Source organism: Melanotaenia boesemani, chromosome 18 (genome assembly GCF_017639745.1).
Source record: "Melanotaenia boesemani isolate fMelBoe1 chromosome 18, fMelBoe1.pri, whole genome shotgun sequence".
Taxonomy (NCBI): domain Eukaryota; kingdom Metazoa; phylum Chordata; class Actinopteri; order Atheriniformes; family Melanotaeniidae; genus Melanotaenia; species Melanotaenia boesemani.
The window spans coordinates 2763283-2778804 of record NC_055699.1 but is presented as its reverse complement, the minus strand read 5'-3'; the positions used below and the strand labels follow the sequence as shown (position 1 = coordinate 2778804).

Sequence of the window (15522 nt, the reverse complement as noted above, 5' to 3'; positions counted from 1 at the left end):
GCCATATGGCAAATCTTCCAATACACACAACGGTTTCCTTTGTGTTTGACTCTTTCCTGCTCTCTTTCTCTGTCCCCGTCTTTTCTCTCTGATGTCTCTGAAACTCTTCATGTGCTCAGGGTCGCATTTGATCTCGAGTGTCAGACATCTGGAGCAACGCTCCACTGAAGCACCTGTTTTCAATTCAGGCAACCGACAGAAACATTTTATTGTTTCATGCAACGACTATTTTTTTTTCTCTTCCCTTCAGTGACTCACAGACTATTTGTTGTGTTTAAGCTCAAGGAAAACTTTCCTGAAGCTGAAAAAAACCAGAAGATGGAAAAATAATTTGAACTTGATTATAACCAACAATGAGGGAAATACAGTGTATTATTTTCGATGTAGTTTGCAGTTTTTGGCACAATTGCTGGTGAATAAGGTTGATTTTAATTGGCTCAGCATGTTGGAGATCAAATTTGAATGCTAAACTTTTACCCTTTATGTCAATGGAAGATAATGCTGTTCATGTTGGAGGTCATGAGAGGTAGGCTTAATGTAATATCAATTTCAGGGTAATGGAATTAAGGCCACGCCGCATGACAAGGTCATATGATGTGGTTAGATAAGTTTCCTAGGTGAAAATTGTCACACAAAATGAGTCATTGAACAGCATTTAAAAATCTCTTGTATTTCTATTTTGGAAAAACTGAATTAATTAGATCCAGTTTTCCATCTTCAAGCTGATTTTTTTTTTTGGAATAAAGCCAACCTGGAAGCACTGTACAAATTTTATTCGTTTTGCAATTAGGAGTGAAAACCTTTTTCTGGCAAAATATATATTTTATTTGGTGTTGAACAAGAATACACACACTGAAGTTCCACAAGACAACAGCACCCAAAAACCACTGTGCAATGAAGTGAGAATAAAGCTGAAGAATTTCAATTGCTGCCAACTCTATGAAACACTTAATTATGCCTAATTGTTGGGAGGACAAAACACACAGAGGCAATTAGGTAGGATATGCATGGGCAGCCCTTCACAGAGAAACAGCATTTAGAAAGAAAGATGTTTACACATTCCATAAAGCTATACTAAACTATACTGTATGTCTCTAAATAAACATGATAGAGGCTAACACTGTGAAGTCAGAGCTTTATATAAAAAAATGCATATTTTTTATTTTCTTTTGTAAAGCACAAATGTCTTAATAAATACATATTTAAAAATATATATAAAATTCCTGCTTTGTAAAGAGTGATATGGTCTCTCACCACAGACAATTCAAAACAGCAAATGAGCTATTTTAGATTTTTTTTTAACCAGCTTTAAAATTTAAATTTAATATGAAATTTGCTCAATTTAGCTTTTCAAAATAACTGGAACAAGGGGAAAACAACTGACTTTGCTCTGTTTAGCAGTTATAAAATCAATATTTTAGCGAATCAATAGTTGTTTTTATCAGTACAAAAAAGGAAATGTAAAAACGTCAAGCTGTTCTATGGGAGGTCATTTTATACATGTTGGCATCATCCAGATAAAGGAGTGAATGTTGTGAAGTTTTTAGTTATGGACTGTAGGAAATATAGGAAATCTAGCCACCAAGACAGAAAAGTTAAGCCAATTAGTGCCTTTAGCTGCAGTACCACTCAAGGCCACTAGGTGCTGATTTTAGAGTACTCTGTGATTGATATGCTTGAGAGTGGATGATGTTAAGTCATCAGTTAGCTTAAATCAGTTGTGCATGTTTATTAGTCATTGCTATTCAATGGCTTGTTTTAATCCATAATTGGTAATAATTATAGCTCATTCAATAGCCAGAATGTTAGCATGTGTTAGGGGGTATTTTTAGATGAGTAATGGCTCATTTATGCTCTCTTTACCTTTATAAATAATTACATCCATGTCAAACATTGGCAAATGTGACTGCCTGCCCTATATACTTCCCATGCTTTACACTGGTATGGTTTTAAGGCTATTCAACCACAACATCAGTTTCAATAGCATTACACAGCAGCAAACATGGTGACAGTGAAGGATATCATGATCATCCAAATTCTCAAACACACGCATAAAAAGAGGCAGCGCAGTAGACAGTGTTGCTCTGTGCAGCCGTTTAATACGTTGCAGCTTCTTCTTCTTAGTTCCTTTCACTGATCCCATGTGAGCTGCAAAACACTACAACTGGTGGTACTGCTGCATTTGCCACATCTGGGTACACATCAGCAAGCTCTCTGAAAACATGCCAAAGTACACACGAAATGAACACAAATAACAGATAGAAGGCTCTGTCCGAATGCACATTTAACATTGAGCTTAAATGACCCCAAAAAAGGGCTACAGTTGATACGAAGAACATTCTATTACATTTCTATGGAAAGAAGCCCCTAAATGATAAACACCTTGACTAATAGTAAATCTTTTTTCACATGTTTTAATTTACTGTTTAGCATGAGTTTCAGATGCAGCTTGCAAACCAGGCTAGCTAGCGTTAGCATTAGGTTATAGCTCAGTGCTCCTACTCCATCTCTATTGTCAAGGGGACATTACACTGACTTTTATTAAGTCAATATGACTTTGATATTTAATAAATGTGTGTTGGTCTTTTCCATAGACTTTATTAAGTCTGTGGAAAATAGTCTTCAATTTTTGTTTTAAAACATTTTTTGTATCCCTCAAAATGTTCCCAAACTTATGACTAGTAGTCTATGTGTGGTCACATGCTATATGATTAGAATTATTATGCTATATTATGATTATTAGAAGTAGATCCAATAGATGGATTTTATTATTGTTAACCAGCAGGTTTCTGTGTATAGTTAAACCAGCCAGTATTAAGAATAAACACACTCATGTTACTCAGCTCTATTAAGGGTAATTCTTAAAATGTCAAACTACTGCTTTCAAAATTTGGTGTTGCAATACAAAATGTTTGTTACATACAGCATGTGTGTTAAATATATGCTAGGATGGACAAATTTACATACTAAATGACTCTTACATGTATAAGAAGGCATGCCAAAGTGTGTGTACTGTATATATATGTACATACGTATTTCAGCACCATGTATGTACACACACTTACACATACAAACATGCACACATAGACATTTTGAATTGGTCACTGCTCAACCAGCTGAAGTACTTCAAGCATAAGCAGTACTTAAGTTTTCCACAAACAAACAAACAAAAACCAAAAACAACCACTGAAACTCTAAACAGGTGAAGAAATATACATTAATGACAATGAGGTGGTGGAATATGTGGAGTAGATGACAATGTTTTTTTTTTCTTATTTAATTTGGTATATTTTGAACCTGCTCTGTAAATCATTGTGCAAAACTGTCATTTTTCACAAAATCAGTCTCTTCAATCACAACGCAACCCAGAGGATTGAAATGTTAGTGCCGCCTTCATGTGTTATTTGGTTAACTCTTCCTCGGATGCAGTCCAGAGTGGCATAAAGAGCTGTGCCATTCTGGACCTGAAATGAAGCTCTCAATCCAATGCTGGCCCACTGGCTCCCTTCAGGCATAGATCCAGACACCTGCTGAGCCACAGGACCTGCCTGCTGACCCTGACCCCCCACCCGCTGCAATGTGAGTTTAACTATATTACATGAGTGTATCAGCTTGAGGTTGAGAGCAATGTTTGCTGTTCCCTTGTCTTTGAATATGAAGTTCTTCCGGCTGCTTGGTTCCCCAGAGCGAGCCAGGTGAACCTGTGGTGTGTCAGAACTGACCTGCTGGAACAACAGTGGTTTATTTCTGACAGCCCCGAATGGAAGACCAGTCCGGGACACTGTAGCTGTCAAGGTTGAAGAAATGGCCGAGGGAATCCAGATTAGGCTCAGCATACTGATCCCAGTGCTGTCCCCAAAGTAACGGATGTTGCACTGAGACGGGGATGTGATCTCAAAGCTGAGGGTGTCTCTGCTGTCCACGCTGACAGCACCAGAGAGTGTAATGGAGGTGTCCCTGTAGTTTACACCTGTCTTGAAAGCCTGCATCACTTCCAGGCCGGAACTATTCTGAGTAGTGTAAGCAATCAGGGAGAACCCCTCTCGAATGCAGGTGTGACCCATGGAGTACAACGCCTGCTGGAGGACGAACTTTACCACGCCACTCTCTGTGAAGCTCACCCCACGGCTGTCATGAGTCAGGCTTACCATGTAGGGGTCAGACACAGACGTCATGCGGAAAGTTGGGCGGTAGCTGGTCTGGTAGTGCACATGCAGGGACATCTGAGCTGTCATTGCCACAGCACCAGTATCATGAGACAACCAGAGCAGACTTAACGAGGGAGTGGTAATATCAAAGACATGAAGATCCTTGCTCTGATTGCAGTGTTGATTTGGACTCCTCAGCAGCAACGTGAAGGTGTGGTTGGGTTCCACCTCCACCCCACTACTGACGCTAACCCCCTGGAAGTATTTCCCATCTGGCTGTTCGATGCGAACACCACTGAGATCCTGACCCTCCTCCTCCTGGCTTCTGTTGAGCCTCATCCCCACCTGTAGGAAGTTCCTGCAGTTGTGCTTTACAGCAAAGTTATGATCCAGCCACACCAAGCCATGCTGCAGGAAGGTCACCTTCCCTGCCTCGTTGGACAAAAGATCACTGATTTCCTTGCCTCGTATGTTTAGCTGCAATCCGGGAAAGATATGGGTGCCAGATGTCCTGGCAGAGGGAAGCGCCACGTTCGCTGCCCATGATTGGGAGAGTCGGCTCTCTGAAAGCTGTCCACAGACAGCGTCGCTGATCACTGTGCAGGGTACAGTGACAGGCTGTCCCTCACAGTCTGAACAGGCCTGGCACTCTTGCAGCTCCTGGTTGTAGAAGTAGTCGTGACCACAGAGGCCCATCACTGCCTCTCTTTCAGAAATTCCAAGACACCTGAATCCTCCTACACAACGAGAGAACAAACCAGGTTCAAACAACGAAACAGACAAGCTATTCATTACACTTTAACTATCTTATCAGTGTCAAAATGTTGAGATAAAAATGCTCAAACATGAAAATGAAAATAAGACATGGACCTACCAGGAGTATTGAGGCACTTGACCCGCTCCCCGCAAATGTGTGGTAGTTCTAGGCATTCATCTCTGTCCTGCAATTCATACAGATTACCATCATGAGCTCAGTCTGAGAAATAATGATTTATTTTGTGCTTGTTGGACATGAAGTCAGCCATCTAGACCAGGAAATCTGAATATTTTCCCTCACAGTCAGTTTGCTGGTATATACTTCATAAAATCTCAGCTCTTAAAACTTCTGTGTAAAGAATCTCAGATTGAAGTAAAACTTTTGCTCTGACTTACAGTGAAAAAAACCTTCATTTCTGTATATATTTTCATAAATACAGGGCATGGATGCAGCAGTTCAATGTAATTTGCAAACATGTTTTGATATAAATTAATATAAAGTTTCTGACTGACATGGTAACACAGAATGTAAAGAGATAACTGCGTCTCCACAGTTATCAACAGCTTGAAAGTGAGTATTTAGTTTGACCACCTTTAACACATATGTCAGGTTGCTGTTTGTTAACTTCAGCTGGAGCTGATGAAGGTGAATGTCGAGCAAACTGCAGACAAAGTTTAAGTTCCTCAAACTATCCATCTCAAAGGACCTGAGCTGGACCGTGAACACAAAGCCCAGCAGCATCTCTTCTTCTTGAGAACGCTGAGGAAGAAAAAAAACTCCCTCCACCTCTGCTGGAGAACTTCTGCTGACCTATGGATGCATGGTGTGGTACCTCAGCTGCACCACAGTCTGAACCCTCTTAGTCAAGCTTTCTTGTCATTTCTTTAAGCAGTCTTCAGGAATAGTTCTCCAATCTTCTTCAATGGCTTTCCAAAGCTAGTCTTCTGATGTTAGCTGCTTTATTTTCCCTTCTATGTCAAGATCATCCCACACTGCTTCAATAATATTTAAGCGTTTAGGCTCCATTAGAGGCACACTGCATATCATGCTGAGATATACCAATACCATCTATAATTGTTTCAATACTTATTTTCTGCTCAGTGTTCACAACACTGGTTTATCGCTTGCATTATGGGCTTTTAAATCCTTGAATGATCCATAAACCAGTGTTAAATGGCTTAGAAACAAAAAAAAAGTCACATTGCTCTGAAAATGTTCAAGGTTCAAAGACTGGACTGAAAATGTGTGGAAAAGCAGCCAATGTGCAAATTGGACCTCCAGAAAGCCTGGAGAGCTTTTCTTCCAGACCACTTTAAAAGATTTAAAGCCTCCTTGGAAGAAAATACAGCTAAAGAAAGCAGTGGCTTTACTGTTCATATACAATGGGAAAGATGTGTGTATTGCCTTCTTGTTTTGTTTGTTTCTAGTGTTTCATACCTGGCACATTCTGTCTGCAGTTGGGGAGCACTGTGAGATCAGGAAGAAACCCGGTGGACACATGGTGCACTTTTCACACTGAGGTGGATCCCGCTGAAAATCACAGTACTCCTCTGATCCACACGGTGAAGGGCATCCCAGCAAAGGTTGAGGAAAATGAGCCTCCCCGACAACATCCATCACCTTCGAGTCCAGGTCCATTTTGTGGAGGGCGTAGGATTTTTGCAGGTGGCTGCGAGCCTGGCTCTGTAGTCCCGCCAGATGGCTTTCAAAGTAGCTCTGCAGTTCGCCCTGCAAACCCTGGAAGGAGACCTGCTTGACGGTGTCTGAGAGGAGGCCATACTGAGCCTTCACTGCATCCATCTGCTCATACATTCGCCGCTGCTGCTCCAGGATCTCGCGCTGTTGCGACAGCAGCGCCTCCTGTTGGTCAACAAGCTTCTGCTGCAGGTCGCGGATGGTTACCTGTTGGGCTCTTAGGGCCTCCACCAGCTTCTCCTGTCCCTTGGCAAGCTGGAGGTGCAAGATCAGGGCATCCTCTGAAGGAACTTCATTCTCCCCTGAAATTAAATGGGAGAATAATTAAAGATGGGGTGGCAAACTTTATAATTATTATTTTAATTATTATTATCTTTCATTAGTAATTTCATTACATAACACAGTAAACCCACTTGCGTGGCCAAGCCATGCCAAGTTGTCAAATGGACTGAGGGTTTCCTGTGTGGACTCACATCAAAGCAGTCATATTTTCTGGGCGATTGCCTCTGAGACATTTTTTTCCAGCTACACTATTTGGTCGGCAAGGAGTCTTTTTTTTTTTTTTTTTTTTTTTTTAAGGACTTAAGATCAAAGTAGTCCCTCGCTTTTAAAAAAAGCTAACCTTCATGTTGATCACTGATGGGAGAAAAGAACATAAAGCCAGTCAAAAGAAAGATATATTTGGTTCTGTTAAAGGCTACTTTAAGGATGAAACTTTATTTAGATGATTTCCACTCATCCACAAAGTTAATCAGTTTACAGAGTTACAAAGTGCTTTAACTTGTAGATGAGAGGGTTGATGAAACTACCAGACCTGGCTTGATGTCACATGTGAGCTGGACTCCTAAAGGCGCTGCGCCAAGTTCCGACGATGGAGATCCAAACTCCGGAAAATCTGCCAGAAACAGAGCGGCTCTGTCGGACAGATGGACGGGAGGAAGCTGGCCGTTTTCCTCCGATGCGGCTGGACATTCCTCTCCTACACAAGACCTTCCCCGAGCTATCGGTCGTATTCTCGGGGGCAGCCTGCACTCGATCCCTCTACAGTCTCGGGTGTCATTAGTAGGTTGAAACTGTTTCACAACAGCGGCGCAGTCCGCACCAGTGCATCCTACAGGGAAAACTTCAGGCGCTCTCATCCGTGTGCCACTGTCGCCTTGCCGCCCGCGGATCAGCTGCGCGGCCGGATATGTTTCCACATACGGCATTCTTGGAGGGCTTGGGTGCGCATGATGTTGGCTACCAGCTGTCTGTGCCGCTCTCCCCTGCGCTGTCGGGTTAAACTGCCGCGGAAGTCTGGAGGATCTGCTTCCCGGACAGTGCGCTCCGGTGCATGGTCTTGGATCGCCGGTGTTCCCGCCGTAGCAGTGCGTCCCCAGGCAAATATCTGCTGCAGCTTGCACGGTGTTGTGCAGTGAAGCCCACGAGAGTAGCAGCGACAGCACTGATGTCAGTAAAAACATTTTGCTTCTTATATGTGGTCTGCAAAAGAAGAAAAATAGTAATTGAAAGTTCCCATAATTATCATCAAACTGAGCTATTCTTGACATTACCTTCAGCTCCAGGCTTTGGTGAGACTAGCTGTCCGGACTGTCAGTAAGGATAAAAACATTAGAAACAGGCATTTCTGCTGGCTCTATCCATGTCTGACCCACTCTGAAGGAGTCCTGCACTACAATGTCAGAATGTGGCATTCCTAAGACTTAATTAGCATCAGGTTTCCCGGCCACAAATTAACCCTTCACCTTCCCCGCTCTGTTGAATTTCCCTGCGATTAGGTTAGATTGATAAAAAAAAAAAAACATTTTAATACTAACATCAAAATAATGTCTCATCATTTCATTCAGAAATAACGGATGTTTTCGGTTCTGTTAAAAATAACCTTCTTCAGACCATTTAAGATGTTAATATTTGCTTTGTGGATGACTATCACTTCTCATTTTGCTCACTGTTGAATTTTCTTTGGCCCAGCGATCATTCAGGTTGCAGAAAGCAGTAGGCTACTTTGTGTTGAGCACATCCTGAATGTTGAGACAGCTGCTGGTTCTCAGCAAAAACGACCTTACACTTACACTGGCCTTGTCAACACCAACCCCCCTCTCTTTTTTTATTATTGACAGAGTCTGCAGAGGTCAAACTTTTGTTGAGGAGACGGATGGCAGAAGTCAGGAATGTGAAAATCTCACAGCTGGTTCCAAGACCCTCCTTTAAACTCCCACGCTAGTAATTTGTACAGCTAAGCATCCAGTTAGAAGGTGGATGTGTGAAGGTTATTAAATATAGCCTAATTGATTATTTCATACAGTCAGACTGGAGTTTGTTGGACAATTATTCCAGTGTGCGTCTTTAATCCTTGCAGGTCATTATTGGGACTTTTATGTCCATTCAGGTCATTCTTTCACTCGTTTTTTGGCCATTTTGGTTTTTACCACAGGGGATGATTTCTTTATAAGTCTTTCAGTCAAACTATTTTAAAATTTCAATTTAAAATTTTCTTTAAGACAAACAGGACACTGGGAACAAATTTTAACTTTTATGTAACAGTAAACAAAAAAGTTGTCTCAAAAACTGCCATAAAAACAAAACAGATTAATTCTGTTTTTCCACTTTTTTGTGCAAATATTTCTATTAACTTTAGTCCAAAACTACCAAATATGTAATAATTAAAATGATTTGGATCCTTTAAATAATCATTTGATTACATGGTTTTATGGAAAACACATTAAAATGTGTTATTTCCTATGTTATACATGTTTTTGAAGATCAGTCTTAAATATACAAAATATTTAACCTGTAATGGTTTTATAGAGAATTTTGTTTTTCCTGCAAAGATGCAAAAGGTTAATAAATTATGAATCTGACTGTCAAAAGACACTAATAACTAATCTTCTTCCAATTTTTATTATATTTAAAGATTCATCTTAAAAAAAAACTAATTTGATGCTTTAATTTCCATAAAAACAGTGACATTATGTAGCCACAATTTGTCTTTTTAAGGGTTAAAAAATTTTCAATGATTACATATTTGGTAGTGTTAAGAAAAGGACTAAAGTTGACTAAAAGATTTAAGGAAATAAAAGTGGATAAAATCTGTCATGTTTTTGTAGCAGTGGAGAGGACTTTTTGTCCACTAATGAACTAAAAATTGAAGCAAACCATGAGGACTAAAATCAAGTTTTAAAACTTTTAAATGTGCTCATAACACTTTTTTTCCCTCACGAAGACAGGGCAAGCTATTTCTGCTTTCAATCTGTAGAAAACCACTGAAAGCCTCAGAAGGAAGAGGTTAGAAAACCCATGTTGGCTGGTCAGAGGAACCATGCAGGCCAATCTGGTCTACTTACAGGCTGGGTCTGTGCAGCTAGTCCACAATGAGAGGGAGGCTCTATAAGGAAAGTAGCTTAATTGGACATGAATTTGGTCACTAATAAATGAAAATCAAGACATAAGTGTTAATTGGCTCAAGTTTCCAAGATCAAGGTCAAATTGCAAAACAACTCCAAATTCGGAGAGGTGTGTAATTATGCTCCATAACCTTTGTGCAAAATGTGCTGTAGCAATGAAAATGGTGCCACTCCGGTCTTTACAAATTTATCTTTTTATCTTTCCAAGAACATAACTTTCCATTCCTTTATGGCTTTTTCTTTTAACATTAAAAAGATTTTACATGAAAAACTTGCTCTCTTTGCTATGTAGCTCTCAAGAGTATTGAGTTATAACCTCAAAAGTATACAGGTTCAAAGCTTATAAAATATAATTTAAGCAATTTCAGACAACAATCATGTCAGAGTACAAGCTCTAACATCAGATTAAAGACACAGTTTTATCTTAGAGGCGCTTTTAGGCTAAGTTATTATTTCATCCTGCTCCTTTGTTGACTTGACAACAGCTGTTTCTTTTCTTTTGTTTTGTCTTTTTTTAAAACTATTCGGGTTTGTTTAGTTTTTATTTGTGTTCATTTAGTTTTAAATGAATTAAAAACTACATTCAAAAAAAGACTGTAGTGGGATCCTCCCCATAGAGAGCCCAGCAGTTCGGGGCCCAGCTCTTGTCTTGATCCCCTACTTTGCATCCAGAATATTGGTGGTGGCCCAGCAAATGGCTTCGGTTCATCCCCCCATAAATGCAACACAGTAATCCTCCATTGTTGTAGCTGTTGGTCGGGTTTGTGCACGCTGGTTAAGGGAGAGGTGTGGCTATGATGTGAATAGGTTGTAAACATGGAAACAAAACAGTGCCATTTTCAGATTTTTTCACTTTGGAACCCGGTTAAAAAAATAAGCATCTCTTAGGGCTCCTAAAATGCTGCTTCCATGTGGAGAAAACTTCCAAATGATAAAGACTTTAGCAGATACACCTAAACACACTGCTATGTGGACATGACTGGGACAGTGCCACCTTTCACTTCACATATACAGTTTGCTGTAAAGACAGAAGTTTTTTGCTTTGCAAAAAACTCCTGCAAAGCACATGCAGGAGGCCGTTCAGACACAAACTGGTTGCACACACAGAAAAATATTAGTCTCGCTGTTTTCTGGGTGTAAACCTGCGGTGTGGATTATTGCACCACAAAGAAAAAAGAACTGCAGGTTTCCAGCATAGATTGCTCCTCACCACACACTGAGTTGAAGAGCATGCAGCAGAGTACAAACAGAGGGCACTACAACGCTCCTTTATGCACGACTTTTTACATCATCGCGGTGACAGCTTGTCACATTTAACAAATGCTATATTACTTTGCAAGGTGCCCACTGGTTTTGTCATTATCACCCTGTTTTCTTTTAGTGCCCGAGTCCTTGAAATGCACTTAGAGGGGTGTTGGAGTGCTCAGATATTATAGGATGGAGACTAAAGGCTTAGAAGAATGCCTTAGAACCCAAACTTCAATGTCTGGGGCTTTGCAGTCTCTCAAACTAACAGACTTCTCTTTGTCAAGTAGGAATATTTCTCATTTGGAGTTTCTACAGGCTTGACTTTTGAGTAAACTTAGAAAAAAAAGCAGCCTTAATCTGTTTCTCGACTCAGAGCTGCGATGCATGATCTGTAACACAACTGCTATCAGAACCAACACTGTTGGACCACCCCCGGTGTCAAAAATCACCTCATTCCCTGCTGTCTGGCTCCACAGCCATTAATCATCTTATTTATTTGAGAAATGTTCTCAGAGCCACTAGCGTGCTTTGTGTTTAGGAGGCTGCCTTTGGTGCCCATCTGTTTGTCAACCCTTGACAGAGGGAGGAAATGAGGGTGGTTGGGACACATGCCTGCACCCAGAGTGTTTGTTTAATACATCACAAGTCATGAAAGGCTCTCTGAGGCATCTGAGGCTCCCCCCGTGGTGCTCAGCTTTACCATAGGATGAGAAGATTTTGCTACAGAGAGGGTGGTCTATCTTTCCTATTTGAGTCTGGTCTAGAGGGAAAATATGACACAGATGAGCTAATTATAGGGAAATAATGCAAATATTTGCCTGGGAAATGGAGAGAATTTGATCTTTTGAGTATAATTTTGCATTCATTTCTGAAAGTGCAATTTTTCAAGAGGATTAAAAAAAAAGAAGTGAAACCTTACTTTTTGGCCCCCCGCAGGTTGACTCAAGGACAAATGCAAATAAATAGAGCTATCTGTTTCTGTATGGTCAGATAAGAGCTGGAGGTTATTCATAGCTTGACAGTTTGGCTCTTCTTGTTCCCCCCTGATAATAACTCACTTTATTACACCGCAGTGTTGTTTTAAGATATTCCCTCCAGATTTTAGTGTTGTACGGCTTTATTTGTATTCACAACGGACATTTGAATATTTTTCTGAATGATTTGAACCAGTGGAGCTCAGGTGAAGTGCTACCACTCCTGTCTAAAGACCTGCTGTAAATCAGTTTCAGTGAGGTGAATTATTAACCGAGACCTGTCACATTCCTCAGGTCGGCTCAGCTGTTTGCTTTGTTTTTCTCTAAAAACTTCATCATTTGATCAAGCGACTGTCAGTCACCATCTCAAATACACACCTTTCCAAACTGGAGAGACCTCTCTTCCAGTTTTCAGTCCACATCTGAAACAACCGTTTGCAGCGACAGTTGCAGATAAGGAGCAGTGTTGGGGGGGCATAGCCCAGTACAAGACTGTTGTAAAAGTGTTCGTCTCTTAGCAGGAATGTAGTGACAAGTCTAGACCTGAACTTCCGCATGAAGCAGGAAGAAGCCAATAGTCAGAGAGCCAGATGAAATCCACATCAACGCACCCAGATCTGCCTGCATATGCCTGTTATTTTTTACGGTGTGGAGTTTGTTTAGAAAATAATATCTTAAAGTGGAACTAATGTCCATGACACGTTCATCTTGAAGCTAACCTTTGAAACTAAGGATTATTTTACCTGAAAAGGTGAGTTTACATCTGTTACTTTGGGTGCTGTACCTTCAGTTAACGGTGAAGATTTAGAGCTGTTTTACTCTGAACATGAGGTAAAAAACATTGTCTTCAGTGATTACTTCACACAGTAACTGTATCTTTTTCTCCACATCTTTTTCAGTAATAGAACAGATAACAAATAACAGTACAGATAATATGACTGATTTTATAAACGTTAGAGACTGGAAACCTTACACAAACTGTGTGAGTCACAGTAGACTCAAAAAAGGTGTCAAATTTTATATCAGGAACAATAACAACACAAAAGAGTTATTTTTTTAAACACGAAACAGCCATTGGGTGTGTTTTAATGTGGTTCTGATTAAAAAGGTTGTACGCTTACATGTGTTCTTTCCAACTGGGTGGACCCTGCTCTGCTGTCACACTGCTGTATGACACAATAGGATCGTGAAACTGATATGGTTTCCCTCAAGTCTTAAAGCTGACAGCGCTGTCAGTTTGTCGCTAATGAGAACATTTTTGGTTTCTAGGATTTATTTAGAGAAATATGAGCTAAATTAGATGTAAATTAAAGGCATACCTTAAGCCTTTTGTTACAGGTTGCCTTCTATTTTTGAGTGTTGTTGAGCAATGGTTGAGTCATCTTACACGTCGTCACTGACTCATGTGCAGCAAGGATTATATGTTAAAAATAAACACATATTATTTAAGAACTGTAGGTTTTTAATTTCAAACTTCTAACTTTGATTTAGATAAGAGCTGCTGTTTTGTTATGTCACTTATCGTTTATGGTCATTAAATATTTGTTTCCCCTAATCTGCCTACATCCTGTTCTTTAAACACATCCCCGGCTACAAAGATCTGATCTGAGTTTCTTCTCTACAGCCACTTAGACCAGATGTCCACTTTGCATTGTCTTGCCTAAATCTTAAGCTACATGAAATGACTTACTGTATAAAGAGGCTTAAACATGCTTTATATCCGAGACTGCTCAACATAGACAACAAGAGGCTGCTTGCATTTGATATTCTCAACTTTATTTATTAATTTGTTATAACATAGAATGTTAATGGAGATATATGGGGAATGATTTTACATGTCAGGAGAAGAAAACCTTACCAGGTCTTAAAGAAGCTCTACTGAATTTTGGTAGATTTTGGTAGATATTTTGGCATCTATCTTGCATCCTACCTGTACTCTGAGCTCTCTCAAGCAAGTAAAAGTCAGTCCGATGTTGATTCTTGTTTTATCTCTTGCTCTGTCACTTTCTCTCTTTTTTTCCCGCTCCTCCTCCTATAATTTTCTTTTGTGTGTCTTTGGTGAATCAGCAATGGTGCGAGGTCAGCGTGTTGATAGAGTTGCTGGGGTGTGACGTGATGCGTAGAGCAAAATTCAGCTGTAATGTGTGGTTACGCCTCACTGTCACTGTGCATCAAAATGAGTCAGAAACACATATTTTAAGAAGGTTACTTTAAAATGAAGTAAATAAAAAATGCAGAGGCAGTGTGTAAGAAAACCTGAAGCCATCCTTTTCTGTGTGAAGTTATCTGTCTCTCACATTGTTGTGGGAGAATTTTGGAATACCTTTTCAGCTTGCACAGCTCTTTAAAATTCCACCACGGTATTTCAGTCAGGATGAGGTCTGGACGTTGACTGGGCCATTGATACCCTGTGATTCTTTTTCAGCTGTGTTTGGATCCTTCGCACACATGGTCTTGCATTTGACTCTAGAATACTTTGGTACGACCAAAAAATCTCCACGTTGGTCTTATCATTGCTCCAGAAGTCTTGTGGTTAGTTTAGATGTAACTTTGTAAACCTAAGCTGTGCTGCCATGTTCTTTTAGAGGAAAGAGGCTTTCTTCTTACAAACCTTGAAAACAAACCATACTTGTTCACTCTTTTTCTAATTGTACTGCCACAGGCTTTAATATTTAATATTCAATATATGCTGAGGCCTGGAGAGTTTGAGATGTAGCCCAATGTTTTGATTTTTTTCAGTTTCTCACTCAGTCTGACCTTAGGGTGAACTTGCAGGGATGCTCATTAATGAAAAGACCTTCAGCTGTCTTTTAATAGTTTTTACTTGTGAAAGAGTTGAAAGAGGGTGCCCTTTCTTATGACTGCATGAGCTCAAAAACATACGTGTTTCTGTCATTTCATTGCTCTCTATCTTATCTCACAGAGGACAATCTCCACCAGTCATGAGCTTATTTTCTTTCTTGAAACATGCTTGATTAAAACTGAAAACTGAGATGGCTTTACAGACCTTTATGCAATAGTAAAAGCTCTCAGCCGGTCTTAGTCACACCTCCACTTCCAGTGAAAAGGGTTTTCTGGTAGAGCTGAAATCTTTTGATCTTACATAGACTATGTCAGCTGAAGTGAAACTCCTGCATTTTTAACACATTTTCTGTGGCTTTCACCTCATCTGCATGTCACACAGCCTAATGATAAGTGTCATTTCCACTTTGCTGCTTGTTTGTGACTCCGATTGCACACCTACATGAGGGAGAAGTGTCTAAGATTGGGTTAGCTTTTGATGCTTTCACAATCGG

General features: G+C 40.1%; 2 protein-coding genes across 3 annotated transcripts in view; one reads left to right on the top strand and one right to left on the bottom strand.

Moving 5' to 3' along the window:
• Window positions 1-3191: 3191 nt before the first annotated feature.
• Window positions 3192-8250, bottom strand: nell3 (NELL (neural EGFL like) family member 3). 2 transcript variants are annotated; one of them, XM_041967451.1, is made up of 5 exons: window positions 8154-8250; window positions 7415-8082; window positions 6343-6902; window positions 5023-5089; window positions 3192-4885 (listed from the first exon to the last, which is right to left on the bottom strand). In XM_041967451.1, the coding sequence occupies exons 2-5, from the start codon at window positions 8061-8063 to the stop codon at window positions 3354-3356; spliced, it is 2808 nt and encodes a 935-aa protein (XP_041823385.1). In that variant the 5' UTR covers window positions 8064-8082; window positions 8154-8250; the 3' UTR covers window positions 3192-3353. The 2 variants fall into 2 exon arrangements, with proteins under 2 accessions (XP_041823385.1, XP_041823384.1); XM_041967450.1 differs by having other exon boundaries at window positions 7415-8250.
• A 4542-nt stretch (window positions 8251-12792) lies between these two features.
• The window catches only part of LOC121628805 (amyloid beta (A4) precursor protein-binding, family B, member 1 interacting protein), a 28280-nt gene continuing 25550 nt past the window's right edge, over window positions 12793-15522 (top strand). The window contains exon 1 of the mRNA XM_041968127.1: window positions 12793-12977. The gene's annotated coding sequence lies outside the window, so the exon portion shown is untranslated. The remainder of the gene's footprint in view (window positions 12978-15522) is intronic.

Bases quoted from the DNA above. Each gene is read 5' to 3' on its own strand.
- nell3 (XM_041967450.1), bottom strand. From the start codon at position 8,150: ATGTCAAGAATAGCTCAGTTTGATGATAATTATGGGAACTTTCAATTA. The intron at 6,903-7,414 runs GTCTGGTAGTTT...ATTTAATTTCAG, and splicing joins CACATGTGACATCAAGCCAG to GGGAGAATGAAGTTCCTTCA. The intron at 5,090-6,342 runs GTATGAAACACT...TATGAATTGCAG, and splicing joins CTGCAGACAGAATGTGCCAG to GACAGAGATGAATGCCTAGA.